This window comes from Podarcis gaigeae (assembly GCF_964106915.1).
Source record: "Podarcis gaigeae genome assembly, chromosome: 17".
In the NCBI taxonomy this organism is placed as follows: Eukaryota; Metazoa; Chordata; class Lepidosauria; order Squamata; family Lacertidae; genus Podarcis; species Podarcis gaigeae.
This window is the reverse complement of record NC_139694.1, coordinates 35,001,517-35,016,401: the sequence shown is the minus strand read 5'-3', so window position 1 is coordinate 35,016,401 and position 14,885 is coordinate 35,001,517. Positions and strand designations below refer to the sequence as shown.

Genomic DNA, 14,885 nt, shown 5'->3' with positions numbered 1-14,885 from the left:
TGCAGCTGGGAGATCCCATTTTTCAGTACTTCCTACACAAACACTCGAGGGCAAAGCAGGAAACAGGACAGGGAGAAAGCTGGGCCGCAATTTCCATGCGCTAGGCATTCCCTGCTACTTGTGTGGAATTTAAGAACAAAAAATGGAAGTACGGTACTTATCTCCATTCACCTTTCTGCTGTTCTTTCCAGGCACTGTCCGTGATTTAAAGCTCCGTGTCTGAGCGCGCACCCCTCCCCCCCCACTTCTGAATATTACTTTTTCAGAATACTGAGGGAAATATTTAGGTTAATTGACAGGGCCTAATAGGCCTCAGGAAGGCCACGAGTTCTTATGCTTATTTCCTGCTGTGTTTATTTCAGGAGCCTCTCCTGATTCTGGCGTTTGCTGTGACAAGGAATGAAAAAGCAAAACAGTCTGCCCTTCTACAACTATGTGGTAACTTTTGTTTATTATTTAAAGATGCATTTTTTCTCAAAAAAACGAGCTCATTATTAGATCATGGCAATACACAGATTTATTTAAATCACCAAAATGATTTGTTTAAAAAGTAGACGGTCAAAATCAACCAAAATCTGAACGTTCTCAGTGGCGAGGTTCCACACTGAAGCATGATCAAAGAATCAAAAGGAGAGTTGTTTTAAGCATGTGCAAAGTGCCTGTCCTCCATCGCAAAGTGTCCACAGTCAGAGGGTTTGGCTTCCAGGCAGCACTAGGCAGGGCAATGAAAGAGGCAGGAAAGGAACCAGGAATGGAATTGCTGTCCCATTCAAATGGCCTTCAGTCCATTTCCTCTCATTCGTTCACCAGGTCAGGTTCTTGGCCTGACAGTTTCTGAAAGGGACATCAACTCCCACTGACATCTGGGCACTCACCTGTTCTACTTCAGTTTCCCAGCCTAGCAAGAACAACCACCACCACCAAACAGGGATGCACTAATCACTTAAAACAGATCTACAATTCCCCAAGTGGTTTAACAGTCCAACCCTTTTCCGGTTCCCAGGATTCTTTTGAAGTGTGTGGTCCAGAAGGGACCTCCATTGTGGTTGAGGAAACAACTAGCTGTTTTCCAGGGAGTCAAGAGTAGTTCAGATGCATTTGGGTGGTCGCTCTCATGCTTGAACAGTACAGTGTCTCCCAAACTCTGTTCTCCAGAACCCTGGAAGCTTATTGAGGTCCCTCAAATGAAAAGACAGGCAATGGCTGATGAAATTCTTGGAAGGACAGATTGTCATGCCCCCAGCCCACGAACTTCCTCAACACACAGTGGGCATTTGCTGCCCAAAAGCTGAGTGTTCGTCACCTAAAAACACGTCCCAGAATCTTCCGAAATGCACAAGGGATGGGGACAAGAGAAGGTCATGCAGATAGAAGATAAAGGTTCCCTGAACGTAAGAAAACTTGCAAGTCACTAAGACAGGGCCACGGTGATGAGGAACACATATTCTAAAGGACTGTTGCTGTGGCTTGAATTAATTTAAACAGATGAAAACTGACCACACAGGGCCGAATTCTATACAAACATAGAATACCCATTTTTTTTATATAGTGCTGGAGATTGGGGAGGAGGAGATGAACCCCGCCCACCCCCAGTTCAGTTCATTTTGATCAGGATCTGTTCAGCGAAGAGCTTTTTCAGCTGAGCCACTTCAGCTGAAAGTGACGCTAGCTGGCTTCGCAAGGTGCTGTTTTCCGCCTGGTACTCAGGCCCCGGCGGGGCGGGCATCTGGGCGCCGGGAGCCTCCGTCTCACAGCAATTCTCAAAGGCCATTGTGCCCACAGGGCCGGCGACATTCCCCTGCTCCTCCCGTGCAGCTGGGGCCCTCCAGGTTCCTACCGGTGGAGATGGCGTGTAAGATCCAGGTTGCTCCCCACCCATCTCCTCGGCCCCACCAGCCATTTTGAAGCGCAGCTTGTGGGGGAGGCCTTTGACGCTCTCCCCGGACTCGTAGCGGCCAACCCGACCCACATCAGCTCCCTCGCTTGGGGCGTCGGGCACCAGGCAGTGCCCGTCGTAGGCACCCCCTTCCTCTGCCCTGTCGCGCTCCTCAAAAAAGACAGGGCTGCCCATGCTGGAACTGCCTGGCGTGGAGAAACCAGAATCCTCAGAGCTGGTGGCTGGCTCTGGGCGGAAAGGGCAAGCGTAGTGGGGTGCTTCAGGAACCACAGGGTAGTGTTGGGGTGGGGCTGTTGGCTGGTGCATCTCGGTGGCAAGAGCAATCACGGGCTGGTGAGGCTCAGCCGGGTCCCGGATCAGGCCGAAGCGGAACTTGAGGGCCAGGAGCTCCGCCTTGAGGCGGGCGTTCTCCTCCAGCAGCGCCAGCACCCGGCCCTCCAGCGCTAGGTCGCTGACCCGCCGCTTCTCCCGAGAGCGCTTGGCCGCCTCGTTGTTCTTCTTCCTCTTGTCCCAGTAGCCGTCATCCTTCTTGTCGTCCGGGGTGAATTCCCGCTTGCGCCGGGCCGTGCTGGAGGAGCCCCCTGGCTCCCTTTGCTGAGGCCCAGCATTGCCTCCTGTTCTGAGCAGGGAGTGGCTTAGCAGGCCGTTGACCGAGAGCAGCGAGACGGTCTCCTCGGCAAAGCACGACACCGCAGTGCGCAGCTCACACACGTGGGCTGGTGGAAGCGGCTGCGGAAGCTCCCGTTGAGGCTGGGCTGCTGCAGGGTCCTCTAGGGGCAGGTCCATTCCCTCAAAGTCTGTGAGGTGGGAAGAAAGGAGAGCAAATGGTTGAGAGCATGCTAGGGCTGTTTTCTCTCAGTGTGTGCACCTGGGAAATAAAAAGGACCTCAGGGCAGAAGGAACCTTTTCAAAGGTCCAACCGTGACCTCTGCAGGTTTCCCAGAATCACAGAAAGAGTTAACGTTGCCAAGAGGTTGCTTAGTGTTCGAACAAACCCACAAATATGTAAGGCAGTGCCAAAGAGGCTGGAAATGTCAATATTATTAGTCATTCCTAAAGCTGTTTTTAGCTACGCAACCCACATTTATCCTTACAACAGTCATGTAATAAGGCAGACTGCTATTTATGATTTGTTTTCAGAGATGGGTCGCTGAGATCCAAAAGAGACTTGATAAGCAGGAGTTCAAACACACTAATATATCCTGATCTGGAGAAATACTTGGCAATACTAAGAGACTGAGCTACAAAGTCAAGATGTCCCCAGTTTGAACCTTACGCCTGCCAAGAGCTCATCCATCTGCATTCTGGAGATAAAAACCCATGTCTACCTTATGTAGTTGTTAGAAGAACCACAAGGGAGCACATGTGACTGGTCAGAGGGTGCCAATGTAATGTAAGCGCTGATATTACTGCTAAAAAAGGGTGAACTTTTAAAGGACAGAGGCAGACGGCGAGCTTACTCCCCAAATCTGAAGCAAGTCAGTGGCTCATCCAGACTTTCTTTTGTGCCACGCTTTTCCGGCACAGGTCTGCGGAAAACCCAATTGCCCTTTGCTCTGATTCAGCAGTAACATGTGGGTTTTCCTCGGGAAAGTGCCAGGACAAAACAAAAACAAAAACCCCACCACTTGGACACTGAGTTTTAAAGCCTGGACCTGTGCCTAGAAATGTGGGACAAAAGGCAGTCTGGATGGGATTTAACAGATTGATTTTGGGTGGGAGGGGGAGCTTGTGTGGAGTCAAGGCCACATCATCAGGAGCATCAGACAAATCAGACAACTGCTCCATGCAGCTCTTGGAGCAGGAGCCTTTCCCCCCAGTTCTACCTGCAGATGCTGGGGGTGGCATGCAAAGCATGAGCTCTCCCACCTAGCTGCAGTCCTTCTCGATTATTTTTTTTAATGATGTTGCCAGAGTGGATAGGCGGATAGAATCGGCATTTGGGTTTACTGCTGGGTCTGGTCCCTGTTTTTTCTTACGTGGCCTGTAGTTGTTTTAGATCAAGGCTGTTTGTAAGCAAGGACGATCCAGCGTCTGAGACCCACAGGAGGGAAATGCCTTCTTCCAGATGGTTGATACATGGAATAGAGGAAGCTGCCTTATACAGAGTCAGACCATGGCTCCATCTGGCACAGGACTGTCTACACTGACTGGCAGCAGCTCCCCAGGGTTTGAGCCAGGGATCTTTTCCCAACCTGCAAATGCTAGGGATGGGCCTGGGGTCTTTGTGCCTGCAAAGGATGTGCTCTGTCACTGAGCTAGAGCTCTTCTTCCTTTTATAGAAACTTTGCCCTGGCTCACACATACGTATTTTTTGTGAGGAGACCCCCACACCCTGCTTACATACAAGGCAGTACCACCAACATACATGGGAGTGATTTTTAATGTCTAATGTTTTACCATTTTTATGTAAGCCGCCCAGAGCGGCTGGGGAAACAAAGCCAAATGGGCGGGGTATACAGTAAATAATAAAATTATTATTAATTATTGCTATTATTTAAGCTGGGACTGTAGGTGGCAAGTGGTGTTCTGACGCTTGCTGTTCTTTATTGGTTTGGCACAGTGTTAGAAACTCAGATATACAGTGGTACCTCTGGTTACAAACTAAATTCGTTCTGGAGGTCCATTCTTAACCTGAAACCATTCTTAACCTGAGGTACCACTTTAGCTAATGGGGCCTCCCACTGCTGCACAATTTCTGTTCTCATCCTGAGGTAACGTTCTTAACCCAAGATACTACTTCCGGGTTACCGGAGTCTGTAACCTGAGGTGTTTGTAACCCAAGGTACCACTGTATAAGCTAATTGCCAAATGGCACCTTAAACCTAGCACCATGATGGAATATTTAGGCACTATTTTTCTTTTATGAAATTTATTATTATTATTCATTTCATTTCTATACCACTTTATATTTTAAAGCAAAAAAATCTCAGTGTGGTTGACAACAGAATAAAATATCAAATAAAACTATTTCAAGCTTCAAGGAATTTTTTTCAGATTCTTCTCTGACATTTTGCTTCCTCCATATTTATTTACCTACTTAATTTATATAGCTGCCCCATAGCAGAACTCTAGAAAGTCAGTGTGGTTACCCTGGGAGATCAGAGTTCAAATCCCCACTCAGTCATGAAGCTCACCGGACGACCATGGGCCAGTCACAGCCTCTTAACCTCCCTCACAGGGTCATTGTAGGGATTAATTGAGGAAGAGGGGGAACCATGTACTCCTTGGAGAAAATAGTGGCATATAAATGCAATAAAGCTCACTGGAAGGACAGATCGTGAAGCTGAGGCTCCAAGACTTTGGCCACTTCATGAGAAGAGAAGGCTCTCTGGAAAAGACCCTGATGCTGGGAAAGATGGAGGACAGAAGGAGAAGGGGATGACAAAGACGAGATGGTTGGACAGTGTTCTGGAAGCTACCAGCATGAGTTTGACCAAACTGTGAGAGGCAGTGGGAGACAGAAGTGCCTGGCGTGCTCTAGTCCATGGGGTCACGAAGAGTCGGACATAACTAAACGACTAAACAACAAATGCAATAAATAAGCGCTTCTGCTTCCCTGCTTAAGAAAGTTGGAGGTGGCAGCCAGATGGAGATGTCAGTTGCCAACTTGGCATCCAAGGATCTCCACATGGTCACAAGTGGACCCATGCCAGTCACTAAATTTCCAGTACTGGTCTGGCTGTGTAGAGCATTACACCTGGGCACCAGTCTGGCAGAACCTCATTGCTAGGGTAGCTGATTTTTTTTTTTAGCCATCCATCACCACAGGAGTAGCTGGATATTAGTGAGTGGTCCTGATGTGCCCTAAAATCCTCTATGTTTTACTCCGTCCTTCTTCCATGGTCATCCTCAAAATAGTGGTACAGTGGTACCTTGGGTTACAGATGCTTCCGGTTACAGATGCTTCCGGTTACAGACTCCACTAACCCAGAAATAGTACCTCGGGTTAAGAACTTTGCTTCAGGATGAGAACAGAAATTGCGCAGCGGCAGCAGCGGGAGGCCCCATTAGCTAAAGTGGTATCTCAGGTTAAGAACAGTTTCAGGTTAAGAACGGACTTTCAGAACGAATTACATCCTTAACCCGAGGTACCACTCTATTAGAAGGATAGGTTACACCAGTGTTCTCCAACCCTGGGTCTCCAGCTCTTTTTGGACTACAACTCCCATAATCCCTAGCTAGCAGGACCAGTGGGCAGGGAGAATGGGAATTGTAAGCAGCTGGAGACTCAAGGCTGGGAAACACTGAGCTATATGCTTTTCAAAAAAGGAAAAAAGGTGGCGTACTCGCCATGAAGTTGTTACAGTAAGTGCTACACTTTTCACATTTGGGGGTGAAAGGTGCAAGTACTGGGTACCCTTGAGTAACCCTATTAAAAAAAAGCCCTTGGGCATGAATAATGTGCTTGTGTGTGCCTGTGCATCTGACTCAATGTGTCCTGGTGAATTTCATGACCATTTTGAACCCAGATCTTCTTTGGCCCAAATGCTAGGCACTACACCACTCTGAACATATTGTATATAAGGGTCCCATATGTGGTGGGAATGTAAGAAAGTGAAGGACTTCTGGGGAATGATTTATAATGAGATTTAAAAAATATTGAAATATACATTTGTTTTTTTATATATATAAATATTTTATTAAGATTTTTGTAAAAGAAAAGCATAAGTAACAAACAACATTGCTTATATCATAACAAAATTTCATAACTTGTTTAGACTTCCTCACGTCTCCTGCTCCCACTTACAGTGTTAAGAATTTTTTTCAAGCAAATTATCATCTTGTTTGCAATCTTATATCCACTCGTTTAAATATAATCTAATAGTTCTCCCAAAGAGTTTGTCTTTTCCTTAATCTCACTTATCATCAAATTCCAATCTAGTTTAGTGGTGGCCAGTTATTTATGATCAAGCATCCTTCTTAACATTCAATCAAATTACAATATTTTTGTAAATAAATTTTAAATTTCTTCCAATCTTCTTCAATCCTTTCTTCTCCCAGGTTAAAAAACCAGAAGCCCTTCTATTGGGTATGGTGAGTACAGAAATTCATAAGAATGATTAAAAAAATTGTTTTTATATGCGATAAATGCAGCAAGGATACTATTAGTCCAAAGATGGAAACAAGAAGAAATACCAACTAAAGAAGAGTGGCAAGAGAACCTGATGCTGAGATGGCAAGACTAACAGGGAAAATTCGGAACCAGCAGGACTAGACTTTCCTAAAGGAATGGAAGAAATTTTCGATATATTTGGAAAGCAGTTGTAACCAATTGACATCGCTTGTAGGGCTAAAAGAAATTTTGTAAGGAGTGATTTATAAATTATTGTGAAAAGAATTAAGAATAGATGTATTGGAAATTCAAGTTTATAGCAATAATTATAGTAACAAAATGCATAATTAGAAAGACTTTAGAAAACCATCAGAGGTTGAAGGAAGTCTTAGGCTGTGCTAGCCAAAAAATTTGAAAGGATGCTATGCTGGAAAATATGTGTAAAAGCCAATAAAAAAATTATTAAAGAAAAGAAAAGAACATCCTGTATATAAAAATACATCAGGAAAAAATGTGGCGGAACAGGAAACAACCCCCACTACAGATTACAATTGTTTTAGGTGGAGATCAGATTCCAAAACAATCAAGAAGTAATCCATCTCCAGCCCCTCCCCAGCGTGGAGCTTCAGGATTAACTCCCACTGAGCTCAAATAGGGCTTACTTCTAAGCAGACATGCATAGGATTTCATTGTATGTCTCTTCCTGGGCTGAAGGAGTGAGCCAGTGACCTCAAATCCCTTCTTCCCTCTGTCCCTCTTCTAGGCAATGCTGTTAACTAGGTCACTCCGCCATAACAGTTCCCTCCCTCCCACAAAACTCCCATTTACCCGAGTTGCTGGGAACATTCCAGTCCACGGTCAGGACTGCATGTGCCGTCCTGCCAAAGGAGGAAGGCTGGGAAGAACGCGCAGTTTGTTCCAAGAAAAAAACAAACAAACCAGGAAAACTCCAACAACAAAAAATACCCACCCACATCTACTACACAACTGCTATATGAGGAGTGCAAAAAGCACACTTTTTGGTTATGTAAGATACACCTCTCTTTCTAGGTCTTTGTTTTGACAGGTAAAAGGTTGCTTTGAATGACAGCCGCTAACCACCGCCAAGCCAAATCGCTGGGAGGTGTCAACACTTCCTTGTCGAGGTGAGGCTGAAACCAGAGTTTTGTCTAAGCACGTTAAAGAAAAGCAGTTTTGAGTCGGATGAAAGGAAAAGAAGCTAGCTGTGCCATAGTTTTGGGGGGAATGGTGCTGTTCAAAGTCAAGTGTCGGTTTAATTACATAATTAATACAAGAATTTGCACGGCTCTCTTTATCTTCACAAATTGCCGGTTTCTGTAACAGGTTGCTCTGAAACTTCATATCATTTGGAGATACAGGAAGTATGCAAGCTTTTGAACTACACTGAGTTCTGCGCAAGGTCAGGAATATAACTGCAGAGCAAACAGAAAGATATTTCTTCCATCCCCCTATATTAAGTCCGTTATATGGAACAAGCAGAGCAACTACACTTACTGCCAGCCTTCCTCAAAGCCTTGCACATCCATAGGTGACAATTCTAGCCTCGCCTACCTGGGAGTAAGCCCCAATGAACTCAGCAGGACTTATTTCTGAGCAGACACGGTTAGGTTTGTGCTGACAATCTCACCCATGTATGTAGGTGCAGCACTCCAAAGGTATCCAAACACAACACTGTGAAGGCCAACCCTGGAGATTTCCCTGCCCCACATAATTCAAGGTGTGCCCCAGAATCCCTTGCCATGTCATGTGGGAGGCTGGGGAGCACCCAGTGGGGCAGTTGGCAAGTTTAGACTCAGGACTGTAATTGTCTTGCATGCACATTCCCTTTAGATGGAAATGCACACTGCTTCACTTACTTTAAAATGTGGTGAGGGAGGAGAAGAGTAGGTGGAAGAGGATTGGAAGAAGTTTAAAGACTATCTGCAGAAACATTGTAAAATCTATGAATGTTAAAATGATGTTGGATATAAAAATAATATGGCATTAGTGACAAAGTTAGAAAGAGTATGCAAAAATGAACTTTAAAAAGGGTAAAGACTAGAGTTATATTATGTCAAATTTAAACAATATGGTATAAATGATTAAGTTATAAGGAGAAAGATCGGAGACATAATAGGTTGAATTATATAATTACCAATGAGATTTGAAAGAGGGTAAGGATTTGCTGAACTTGATTGGGCAAAGGGGGACACAAAAAAAGGAGGTGTGAGGAAGCCAAGAAAGAGGGTTAAATAAGTATGAAGTTAAAAATTGGATTTTTTTCTTTTTTATGTTTTTTATTATCTTTTTTGATGACTTTTTTGTGTATTTTCTGTTTTCTGTATTTTCTTTGCATTTTTGGCTATGTTGGTTTTTTCTTTTTACTTTTTGTTCTATGTATGTATTTGTCTTTCCGTAAAACTCTAATAAATATTTTATTTTTTTAAAAAAAAAGTGGTGAGGGAGGCCCCTCCCCTGATCACTCTGTTCAGTCCTGCCCCACAGACCTCTCCTGATGGTAGCTGCCCATTGGCAACACCTGTTGCACTACAGCTTGCATGGCCTCCTATTTAGGGCCCATCTGAAGGGAAGTTTTTAATGTTTGATGTTTTATTGTGTTTTTAATATTCTGTTGGGAGCTGCCCAGAGTGTCTGGGACAGCCCAGTCAGACAGGCAAATAATAATAATAATAATAATAATAATAATAATAATAATAATAATAATATTGTACCCAAATACAGTATTGCTTGTGCAGCCACAACAACACACACTATGCATGTTTACATTGGGGGTGAACCCTCCAAAGCCCAACAGTATTGCAACGATCTTACATACAGTTTCAGAAATATTCATTGTGTACCCTGCATAGATCAAAAATTCCATTTTTTAAAGGGGAAAAAATGTGTGCATGAAATACAGTACAGAGCATGTGTGATGGCTGATCTCAAGTCTGCGTGCAAGCCCTCGCCTCTCCTGACTTGGGAAACCCTTTCTTCCCCGCAGATTACAGGTGGGAGTAGTTGATCGTTCAGGGAGGCGGGCGCGAAGTACACTCTGCACGCGCTCAGAGGCTCTCCATGCTGGCACCTAAAACCACCCCTGAGAGCGGCTGAGGCCCTGCGCCGAGAGACAACAAGCCACCTTCGCGTGAACGCGAGTGAAAAAGAGCTGGGTTAAAGAATTGGTGGAACCGGGGGGGGGGCGTCTCGCGCACAATCCCAGGACCCCCCCCCCCGGCACCGCCATTCCCTTTGTCTCAGTGTATTGACCTACCCCTACCCCCCCCCGCGCCCCCCTCCAGCCTCACCTCGACGCAGCCGGGAGGGTCGGGCGGAGAGACGCGCGCAACCGGGGCGCGGTGCAGGAACCACGTCCCCCTGGGGCCTTCGCCTCGCGCCGGACCTCGCCGGGCCTGCTGGTTGCTGCTGGGGCGCTGGAGGGAGCGTCCCGCGCCGGCGTCTGGAGCAGCGGCGGCCGCGGCAGCAGCTCCGGCCCTGGCGAGGCGCCTCCCCTCGGCGCGCCAGAGCCGCCCTCGCCCGAACCCGGGTCAGCCGAGGACGCCGCCTCGCCTGGCTTCACCCCGGCCGCGAAGGGAAGCGGGAAGGGGCCGCCGTCAGGCCCGCCGAGGCATCGCTGCTCTGCGCTCTCGGAGAACCAGAAGGGCCCCGAAGAGCCGAGCTGGCGCCGGGCAGCCGGGCCTGCGAGGGTGCGCGTCTTGGGCGCTGCTCGGCCTGCCTGGCGCTCCGGCCTGGCGCGCCCTTGGTGCTTTGCGCACCTTGCCTGGGCAGGAGGGCGGCTGCCAGTCTTGCAGGTGGGCTGCCGGCCAAAGTTGGCCCTCTGGTGCCGCTGCCTGTCTTGCATGGTAGGACGCGTCGCTTCGCCCCGTTCTTGCGCGGTCTCCTAATAGGAGCGAGAGGTGTGTCGCGCACACATCCAGCGAGAAGGCGCTAAAATGGTTTGACTCCCTTTGGATGAGTGACGTGCGGTACCCGTCAGAATTGGCCTTCTTTTCAAAAATACAAGCAGATCATCACAAGCAGAGGCTAACAGACCCCTTCAACAAGATAGCGCAGCGACAAGTTCTCCAGGAGAGCAACTTGGCACTATAAGAATGATTCAGATACATGGCAAACTGGGTGAAAACTATTTCCCTGCCATCTTCCAGGACAGAAGGTGTTGCCTTTGCAAACTCTGCTATGGTATTTCATTCTTAAAACTAGAGAGAGATCCTTAGCTATCAAGGTAACCTCACCTATCACTAAGCCCATTGCTAAAATCACAGCCAGTCATCCTGGGCAAGCCGTCAGGATAGCAAAGGATGGCCAGCCACCATCTGGGCAGTGCTTTAAAACAAGATTGAAGTACTGCCGTCATGTCTAGTTTGGCCCTTACTAGTACTGTACATTTAGGCTCTGTACAAAACTCTTGGAAAGACTGTGATAAATAAGGCACAAGAGAGGTAAGAGTGTGTATAAAGAATTGCTCCCATCAAAGCAGAAGACAAGACAAGAACTAGTTGCAGCAAAAACAAAACCCCTCAACAGTGGAATATTCTTCCACCGAAGACTCTCTGAAATGACTGGCCTGGGATGGTCAAACAGATGATAATTTGAGGCCAATGTTGTTATATATATATTTTATTCTAACTGTTAAGTTACACATTCCTAGTATATTGTAACCTGCCTGGAGCCTTTCAGATGAGGGACATTTGTTGAAAGAAAAATACTTGATGGTCTCCAAGAATTATTGCCTATTTCACAGCAAAGAAAGTCACAATCCATATGCATAACTCTGCAAGGCACATCACCGTTATTTCCATTTTATATATGGAAAAACTGCAGTTGGGAGAGAAAGAGAGAATGATTTGTCCAGAACTATCTAGCATTTCCATAACTGAATTTGGATTTGATGCTGAGATATAGCATCCTTGGTCCTGTTATAGGTTTGGGGGGGAGGATCCCATCTAAATCCTATAAATTAATAAATGGTAGGATTTTAGTTAACTGGGATGAAGGGAGAGATACAAACTGCAGTTGAATTTCTAGGCTAGCCTATGCAAAAGGAGGTGGCTGAGCTAGCATCATGAAGAAACAATGCAGGGCCATTGGCAAGGCAAGAGAGTTGTCCTTCCCCCTTGCCCTGAGGAGTGAGCAAAGACTGGGGATTTGGAAGGTTGCCAGGGTAACTGGGTGTGATGTCACAGGAAGAGTTGGGGGCCTTTGGCAGGAGGCTTTGAATAGCTAAGAAAAGGGCAGAAAGATCTTGACTGGCTGAAGGCAGGCAGGGAGAGATGCCTTAGACTCCAGTGCTACACTACCATGGGGAACAAGCCCTTCTTGAGATGACCATGCTGGAAGATCTGGACTCCCTCCATCTAAATTCAAGTATAAATATGTGAATAAATAATATTTCTTAAAGCTACAACAGTCCCTGCAGGGTCTTCAATTCTCCAAAGGAGCACAGATCCTGGTTGAAGGCCAAGACCCCTGGAATCCTGTGCACGGCTCGGGATGGCCTGTAAAGGTAAAGGGACCCCTGACCATTAGGTCCAGTCGTGGCCGACTCTGGGGTTGCAGTGCTCATCTTGCTTTACTGGCCGAGGGAGCCGGCATACAGCTTCCAGGTCATGTGGCCAGCATGACTAAGCCGCTTCTGGCGAACCAGAGCAGCGCATGGAAACACCGTTTACCTTCCCGCCGGAGCAGTACCTATTTATCTACTTGCACTTTGATGTGCTTTCGAACTGCTAGGTTGGCAGGAGCTGGGACCAAGCAACGGGAGCTCACCCCATGGCGGGGATTCGAACCGCTGACCTTCTGATCGGCAAGTCCTAGGCTCTGTAACTATCTGCAAATAAGGGGAGGTCATCATATACTCAGAGGCCCCTACCAACTATGTCTCCCGAATCTATGCACACTTACCAGAAAGCAAGTTTAAATTATTTATGTAGCGCATACTCTCAAATAAGAGTGTGTAAGATTACACCCATCACCTGCTCCTGAACCAGCAACAGTATAGATTGTTGTAATTGCCCCGGAGGCCATGAACTGTAGTCGGCTCGTTGACTCATGTAATCAAAGATTATACATTTTAATTTCCAAGTGTATCTTTCAAAGCTGCTACGTTAAGGCCAAGGATCAAGAGTCGTCTTACCTTAAGTCATTAGAAGATAATATTGGTCTGCGTATAGCTATGACTCACTTACTTTGCATAATTGTTTTATGAAAAGGTTTGTGTAACAAAACTTGCCCCAGTTAAAGTTATCAGCACCATGCTCTAACCAACTGTATCATCATACCTGTTTTCATATTTTCTCTCTCTGATCAGCACAGTTACAAATATCCACCAATAACTCTTGGTGTCCCATCCCCCCAATGTAGTATCCTTGTATTAAAAGGAATGGGTAGGGGACTATGGCTTGATGCTCACATTTTTGCATTGGGTGGAAAGAATAATAGAAACAGAATTGTAGGGATGGAAGGGTCATCTAGTCCAACCCCCTACTATAGCTAAAGAATCCCTGACAGGTGGCCATCCAACCTGTGTTGAAAAACCTCTATTGCCAAAAAACCCACAAAATACCCCAACACCTCTGAATCCATAAAGGAAGGGACAAACAGATCTTAATCTGTAGCAGGGCTTGGCAATGAAACCTGGTTTCATTAACAGGGCTCTTATTTCACAACAGCAGAGACGTTCTCCCTATACAGTGGTACCTTGGTTCTTAAACGCCTTGGTGCTCAAACAACTTGGAACCCAAACACTGCAAACCTGGAAGTAAGTGTTCCAGTTTGCAAACTTTTTTTGGAAGCCAAACATGCTCCGTTTTGAGTGTTACTCTTCCAATTTGAGTGCCACGCTACCGTTATGAGTGCCACACTTCTGTTTTGAGTGTTACACTGAGGTCTGTCTGTTTTTGCTATTTACAGTATTTTGCGTTTTTGTTTTTGAAGCTCTCTTTTTGTTTTTGTGACTGTGTGGAACCCAGTTCAGCTACTGATTGAGTGACTGCAGTGCATTGTTTATTGCTTTCATTTTATGGATCAATGGCCTCGTTAGATAGTAAAATTCGTGTTAAATTGCTGTTTTAGGGGTTGTTTTTAGAAGTCTGGAATGGATTAATCTATTTTGCATTATAATAACAATAAACTCTGAGTGGCTCCCAATCAAGTGTTAAAAACAATACAGCATTAAATATTAAAAACTTCTCTAAACAGGGCTGCCTTCAGATGTCTTTTAAAGATAGCTGCTTATTTCCTGATGGGAGGGTGTTCCACCACTACTGAGAAGGCCCTCTGTCATTACTATATATAGGAAAGTGCACCTTGGTTTTGGAACACTTTGGTTTTGGAACAGACTTCCAGAATGTATTAAGTTTGAGAACCGAGGTACCACTGTAACTCTAGTCTGCTTGGAGAGGATAGTACTTCTTCTGAACATCTGCAGAGGCTTCCCCCCACCTCCCCCAGTGAATATCTACTGTATTGTCTGTACCAGCACAGCTTCTGGGCCCGCTTGAGTTCAGTGACTTAGCTTGTCTCTCTCTCTCTGCAAATAACTGGGAACAGCATTTATTGGGAGATGCTTTTGGCAGACGATGCATGCATTTAAATACTTATTTTTTACTGTTCTTTACTGACAATGTTACTGTTTTTTTCTTTCTGCAAACCTCTTTTAGGTTTTATCACAATCAAGCAGCATATAAATGTTGTAAAAGAAATAAAATATCATTTCACTGGTGAGACCAGGGGGATTTTGGAAATATTTCTACTACTCCTATTATCATATACCAGGATCACTGCTGAAGTGTGTTCCCCTGTGCTTCTCCTCCCATTGAACATGGCATATCCTTCAGATGCCCCTGCTTACCAGGGACACACTCTCATTTCCAGTATGAATTGCTAGGCTTGTCATTCTTTTTGGGAATTATA

General features: G+C 45.8%; 1 protein-coding gene across 1 annotated transcript; it reads right to left on the bottom strand.

Moving 5' to 3' along the window:
- Positions 1-499: 499 nt before the first annotated feature.
- On the bottom strand, positions 500-10,915 carry LOC310834965 (uncharacterized protein). Its single transcript, XM_083719571.1, has 2 exons — positions 10,262-10,915; positions 500-2,694 (listed from the first exon to the last, which is right to left on the bottom strand). The coding sequence occupies exon 2, from the start codon at positions 2,681-2,683 to the stop codon at positions 1,595-1,597; it is 1,089 nt and encodes a 362-aa protein (XP_083575697.1). The 5' UTR covers positions 2,684-2,694; positions 10,262-10,915; the 3' UTR covers positions 500-1,594.
- Positions 10,916-14,885: the final 3,970 nt, after the last annotated feature.

Excerpts from the sequence above, each read along its gene's own strand:
- LOC310834965 (XM_083719571.1), bottom strand. The coding sequence starts at position 2,683 with ATGGACCTGCCCCTAGAGGACCCTGCAGCAGCCCAGCCTCAACGGGAG.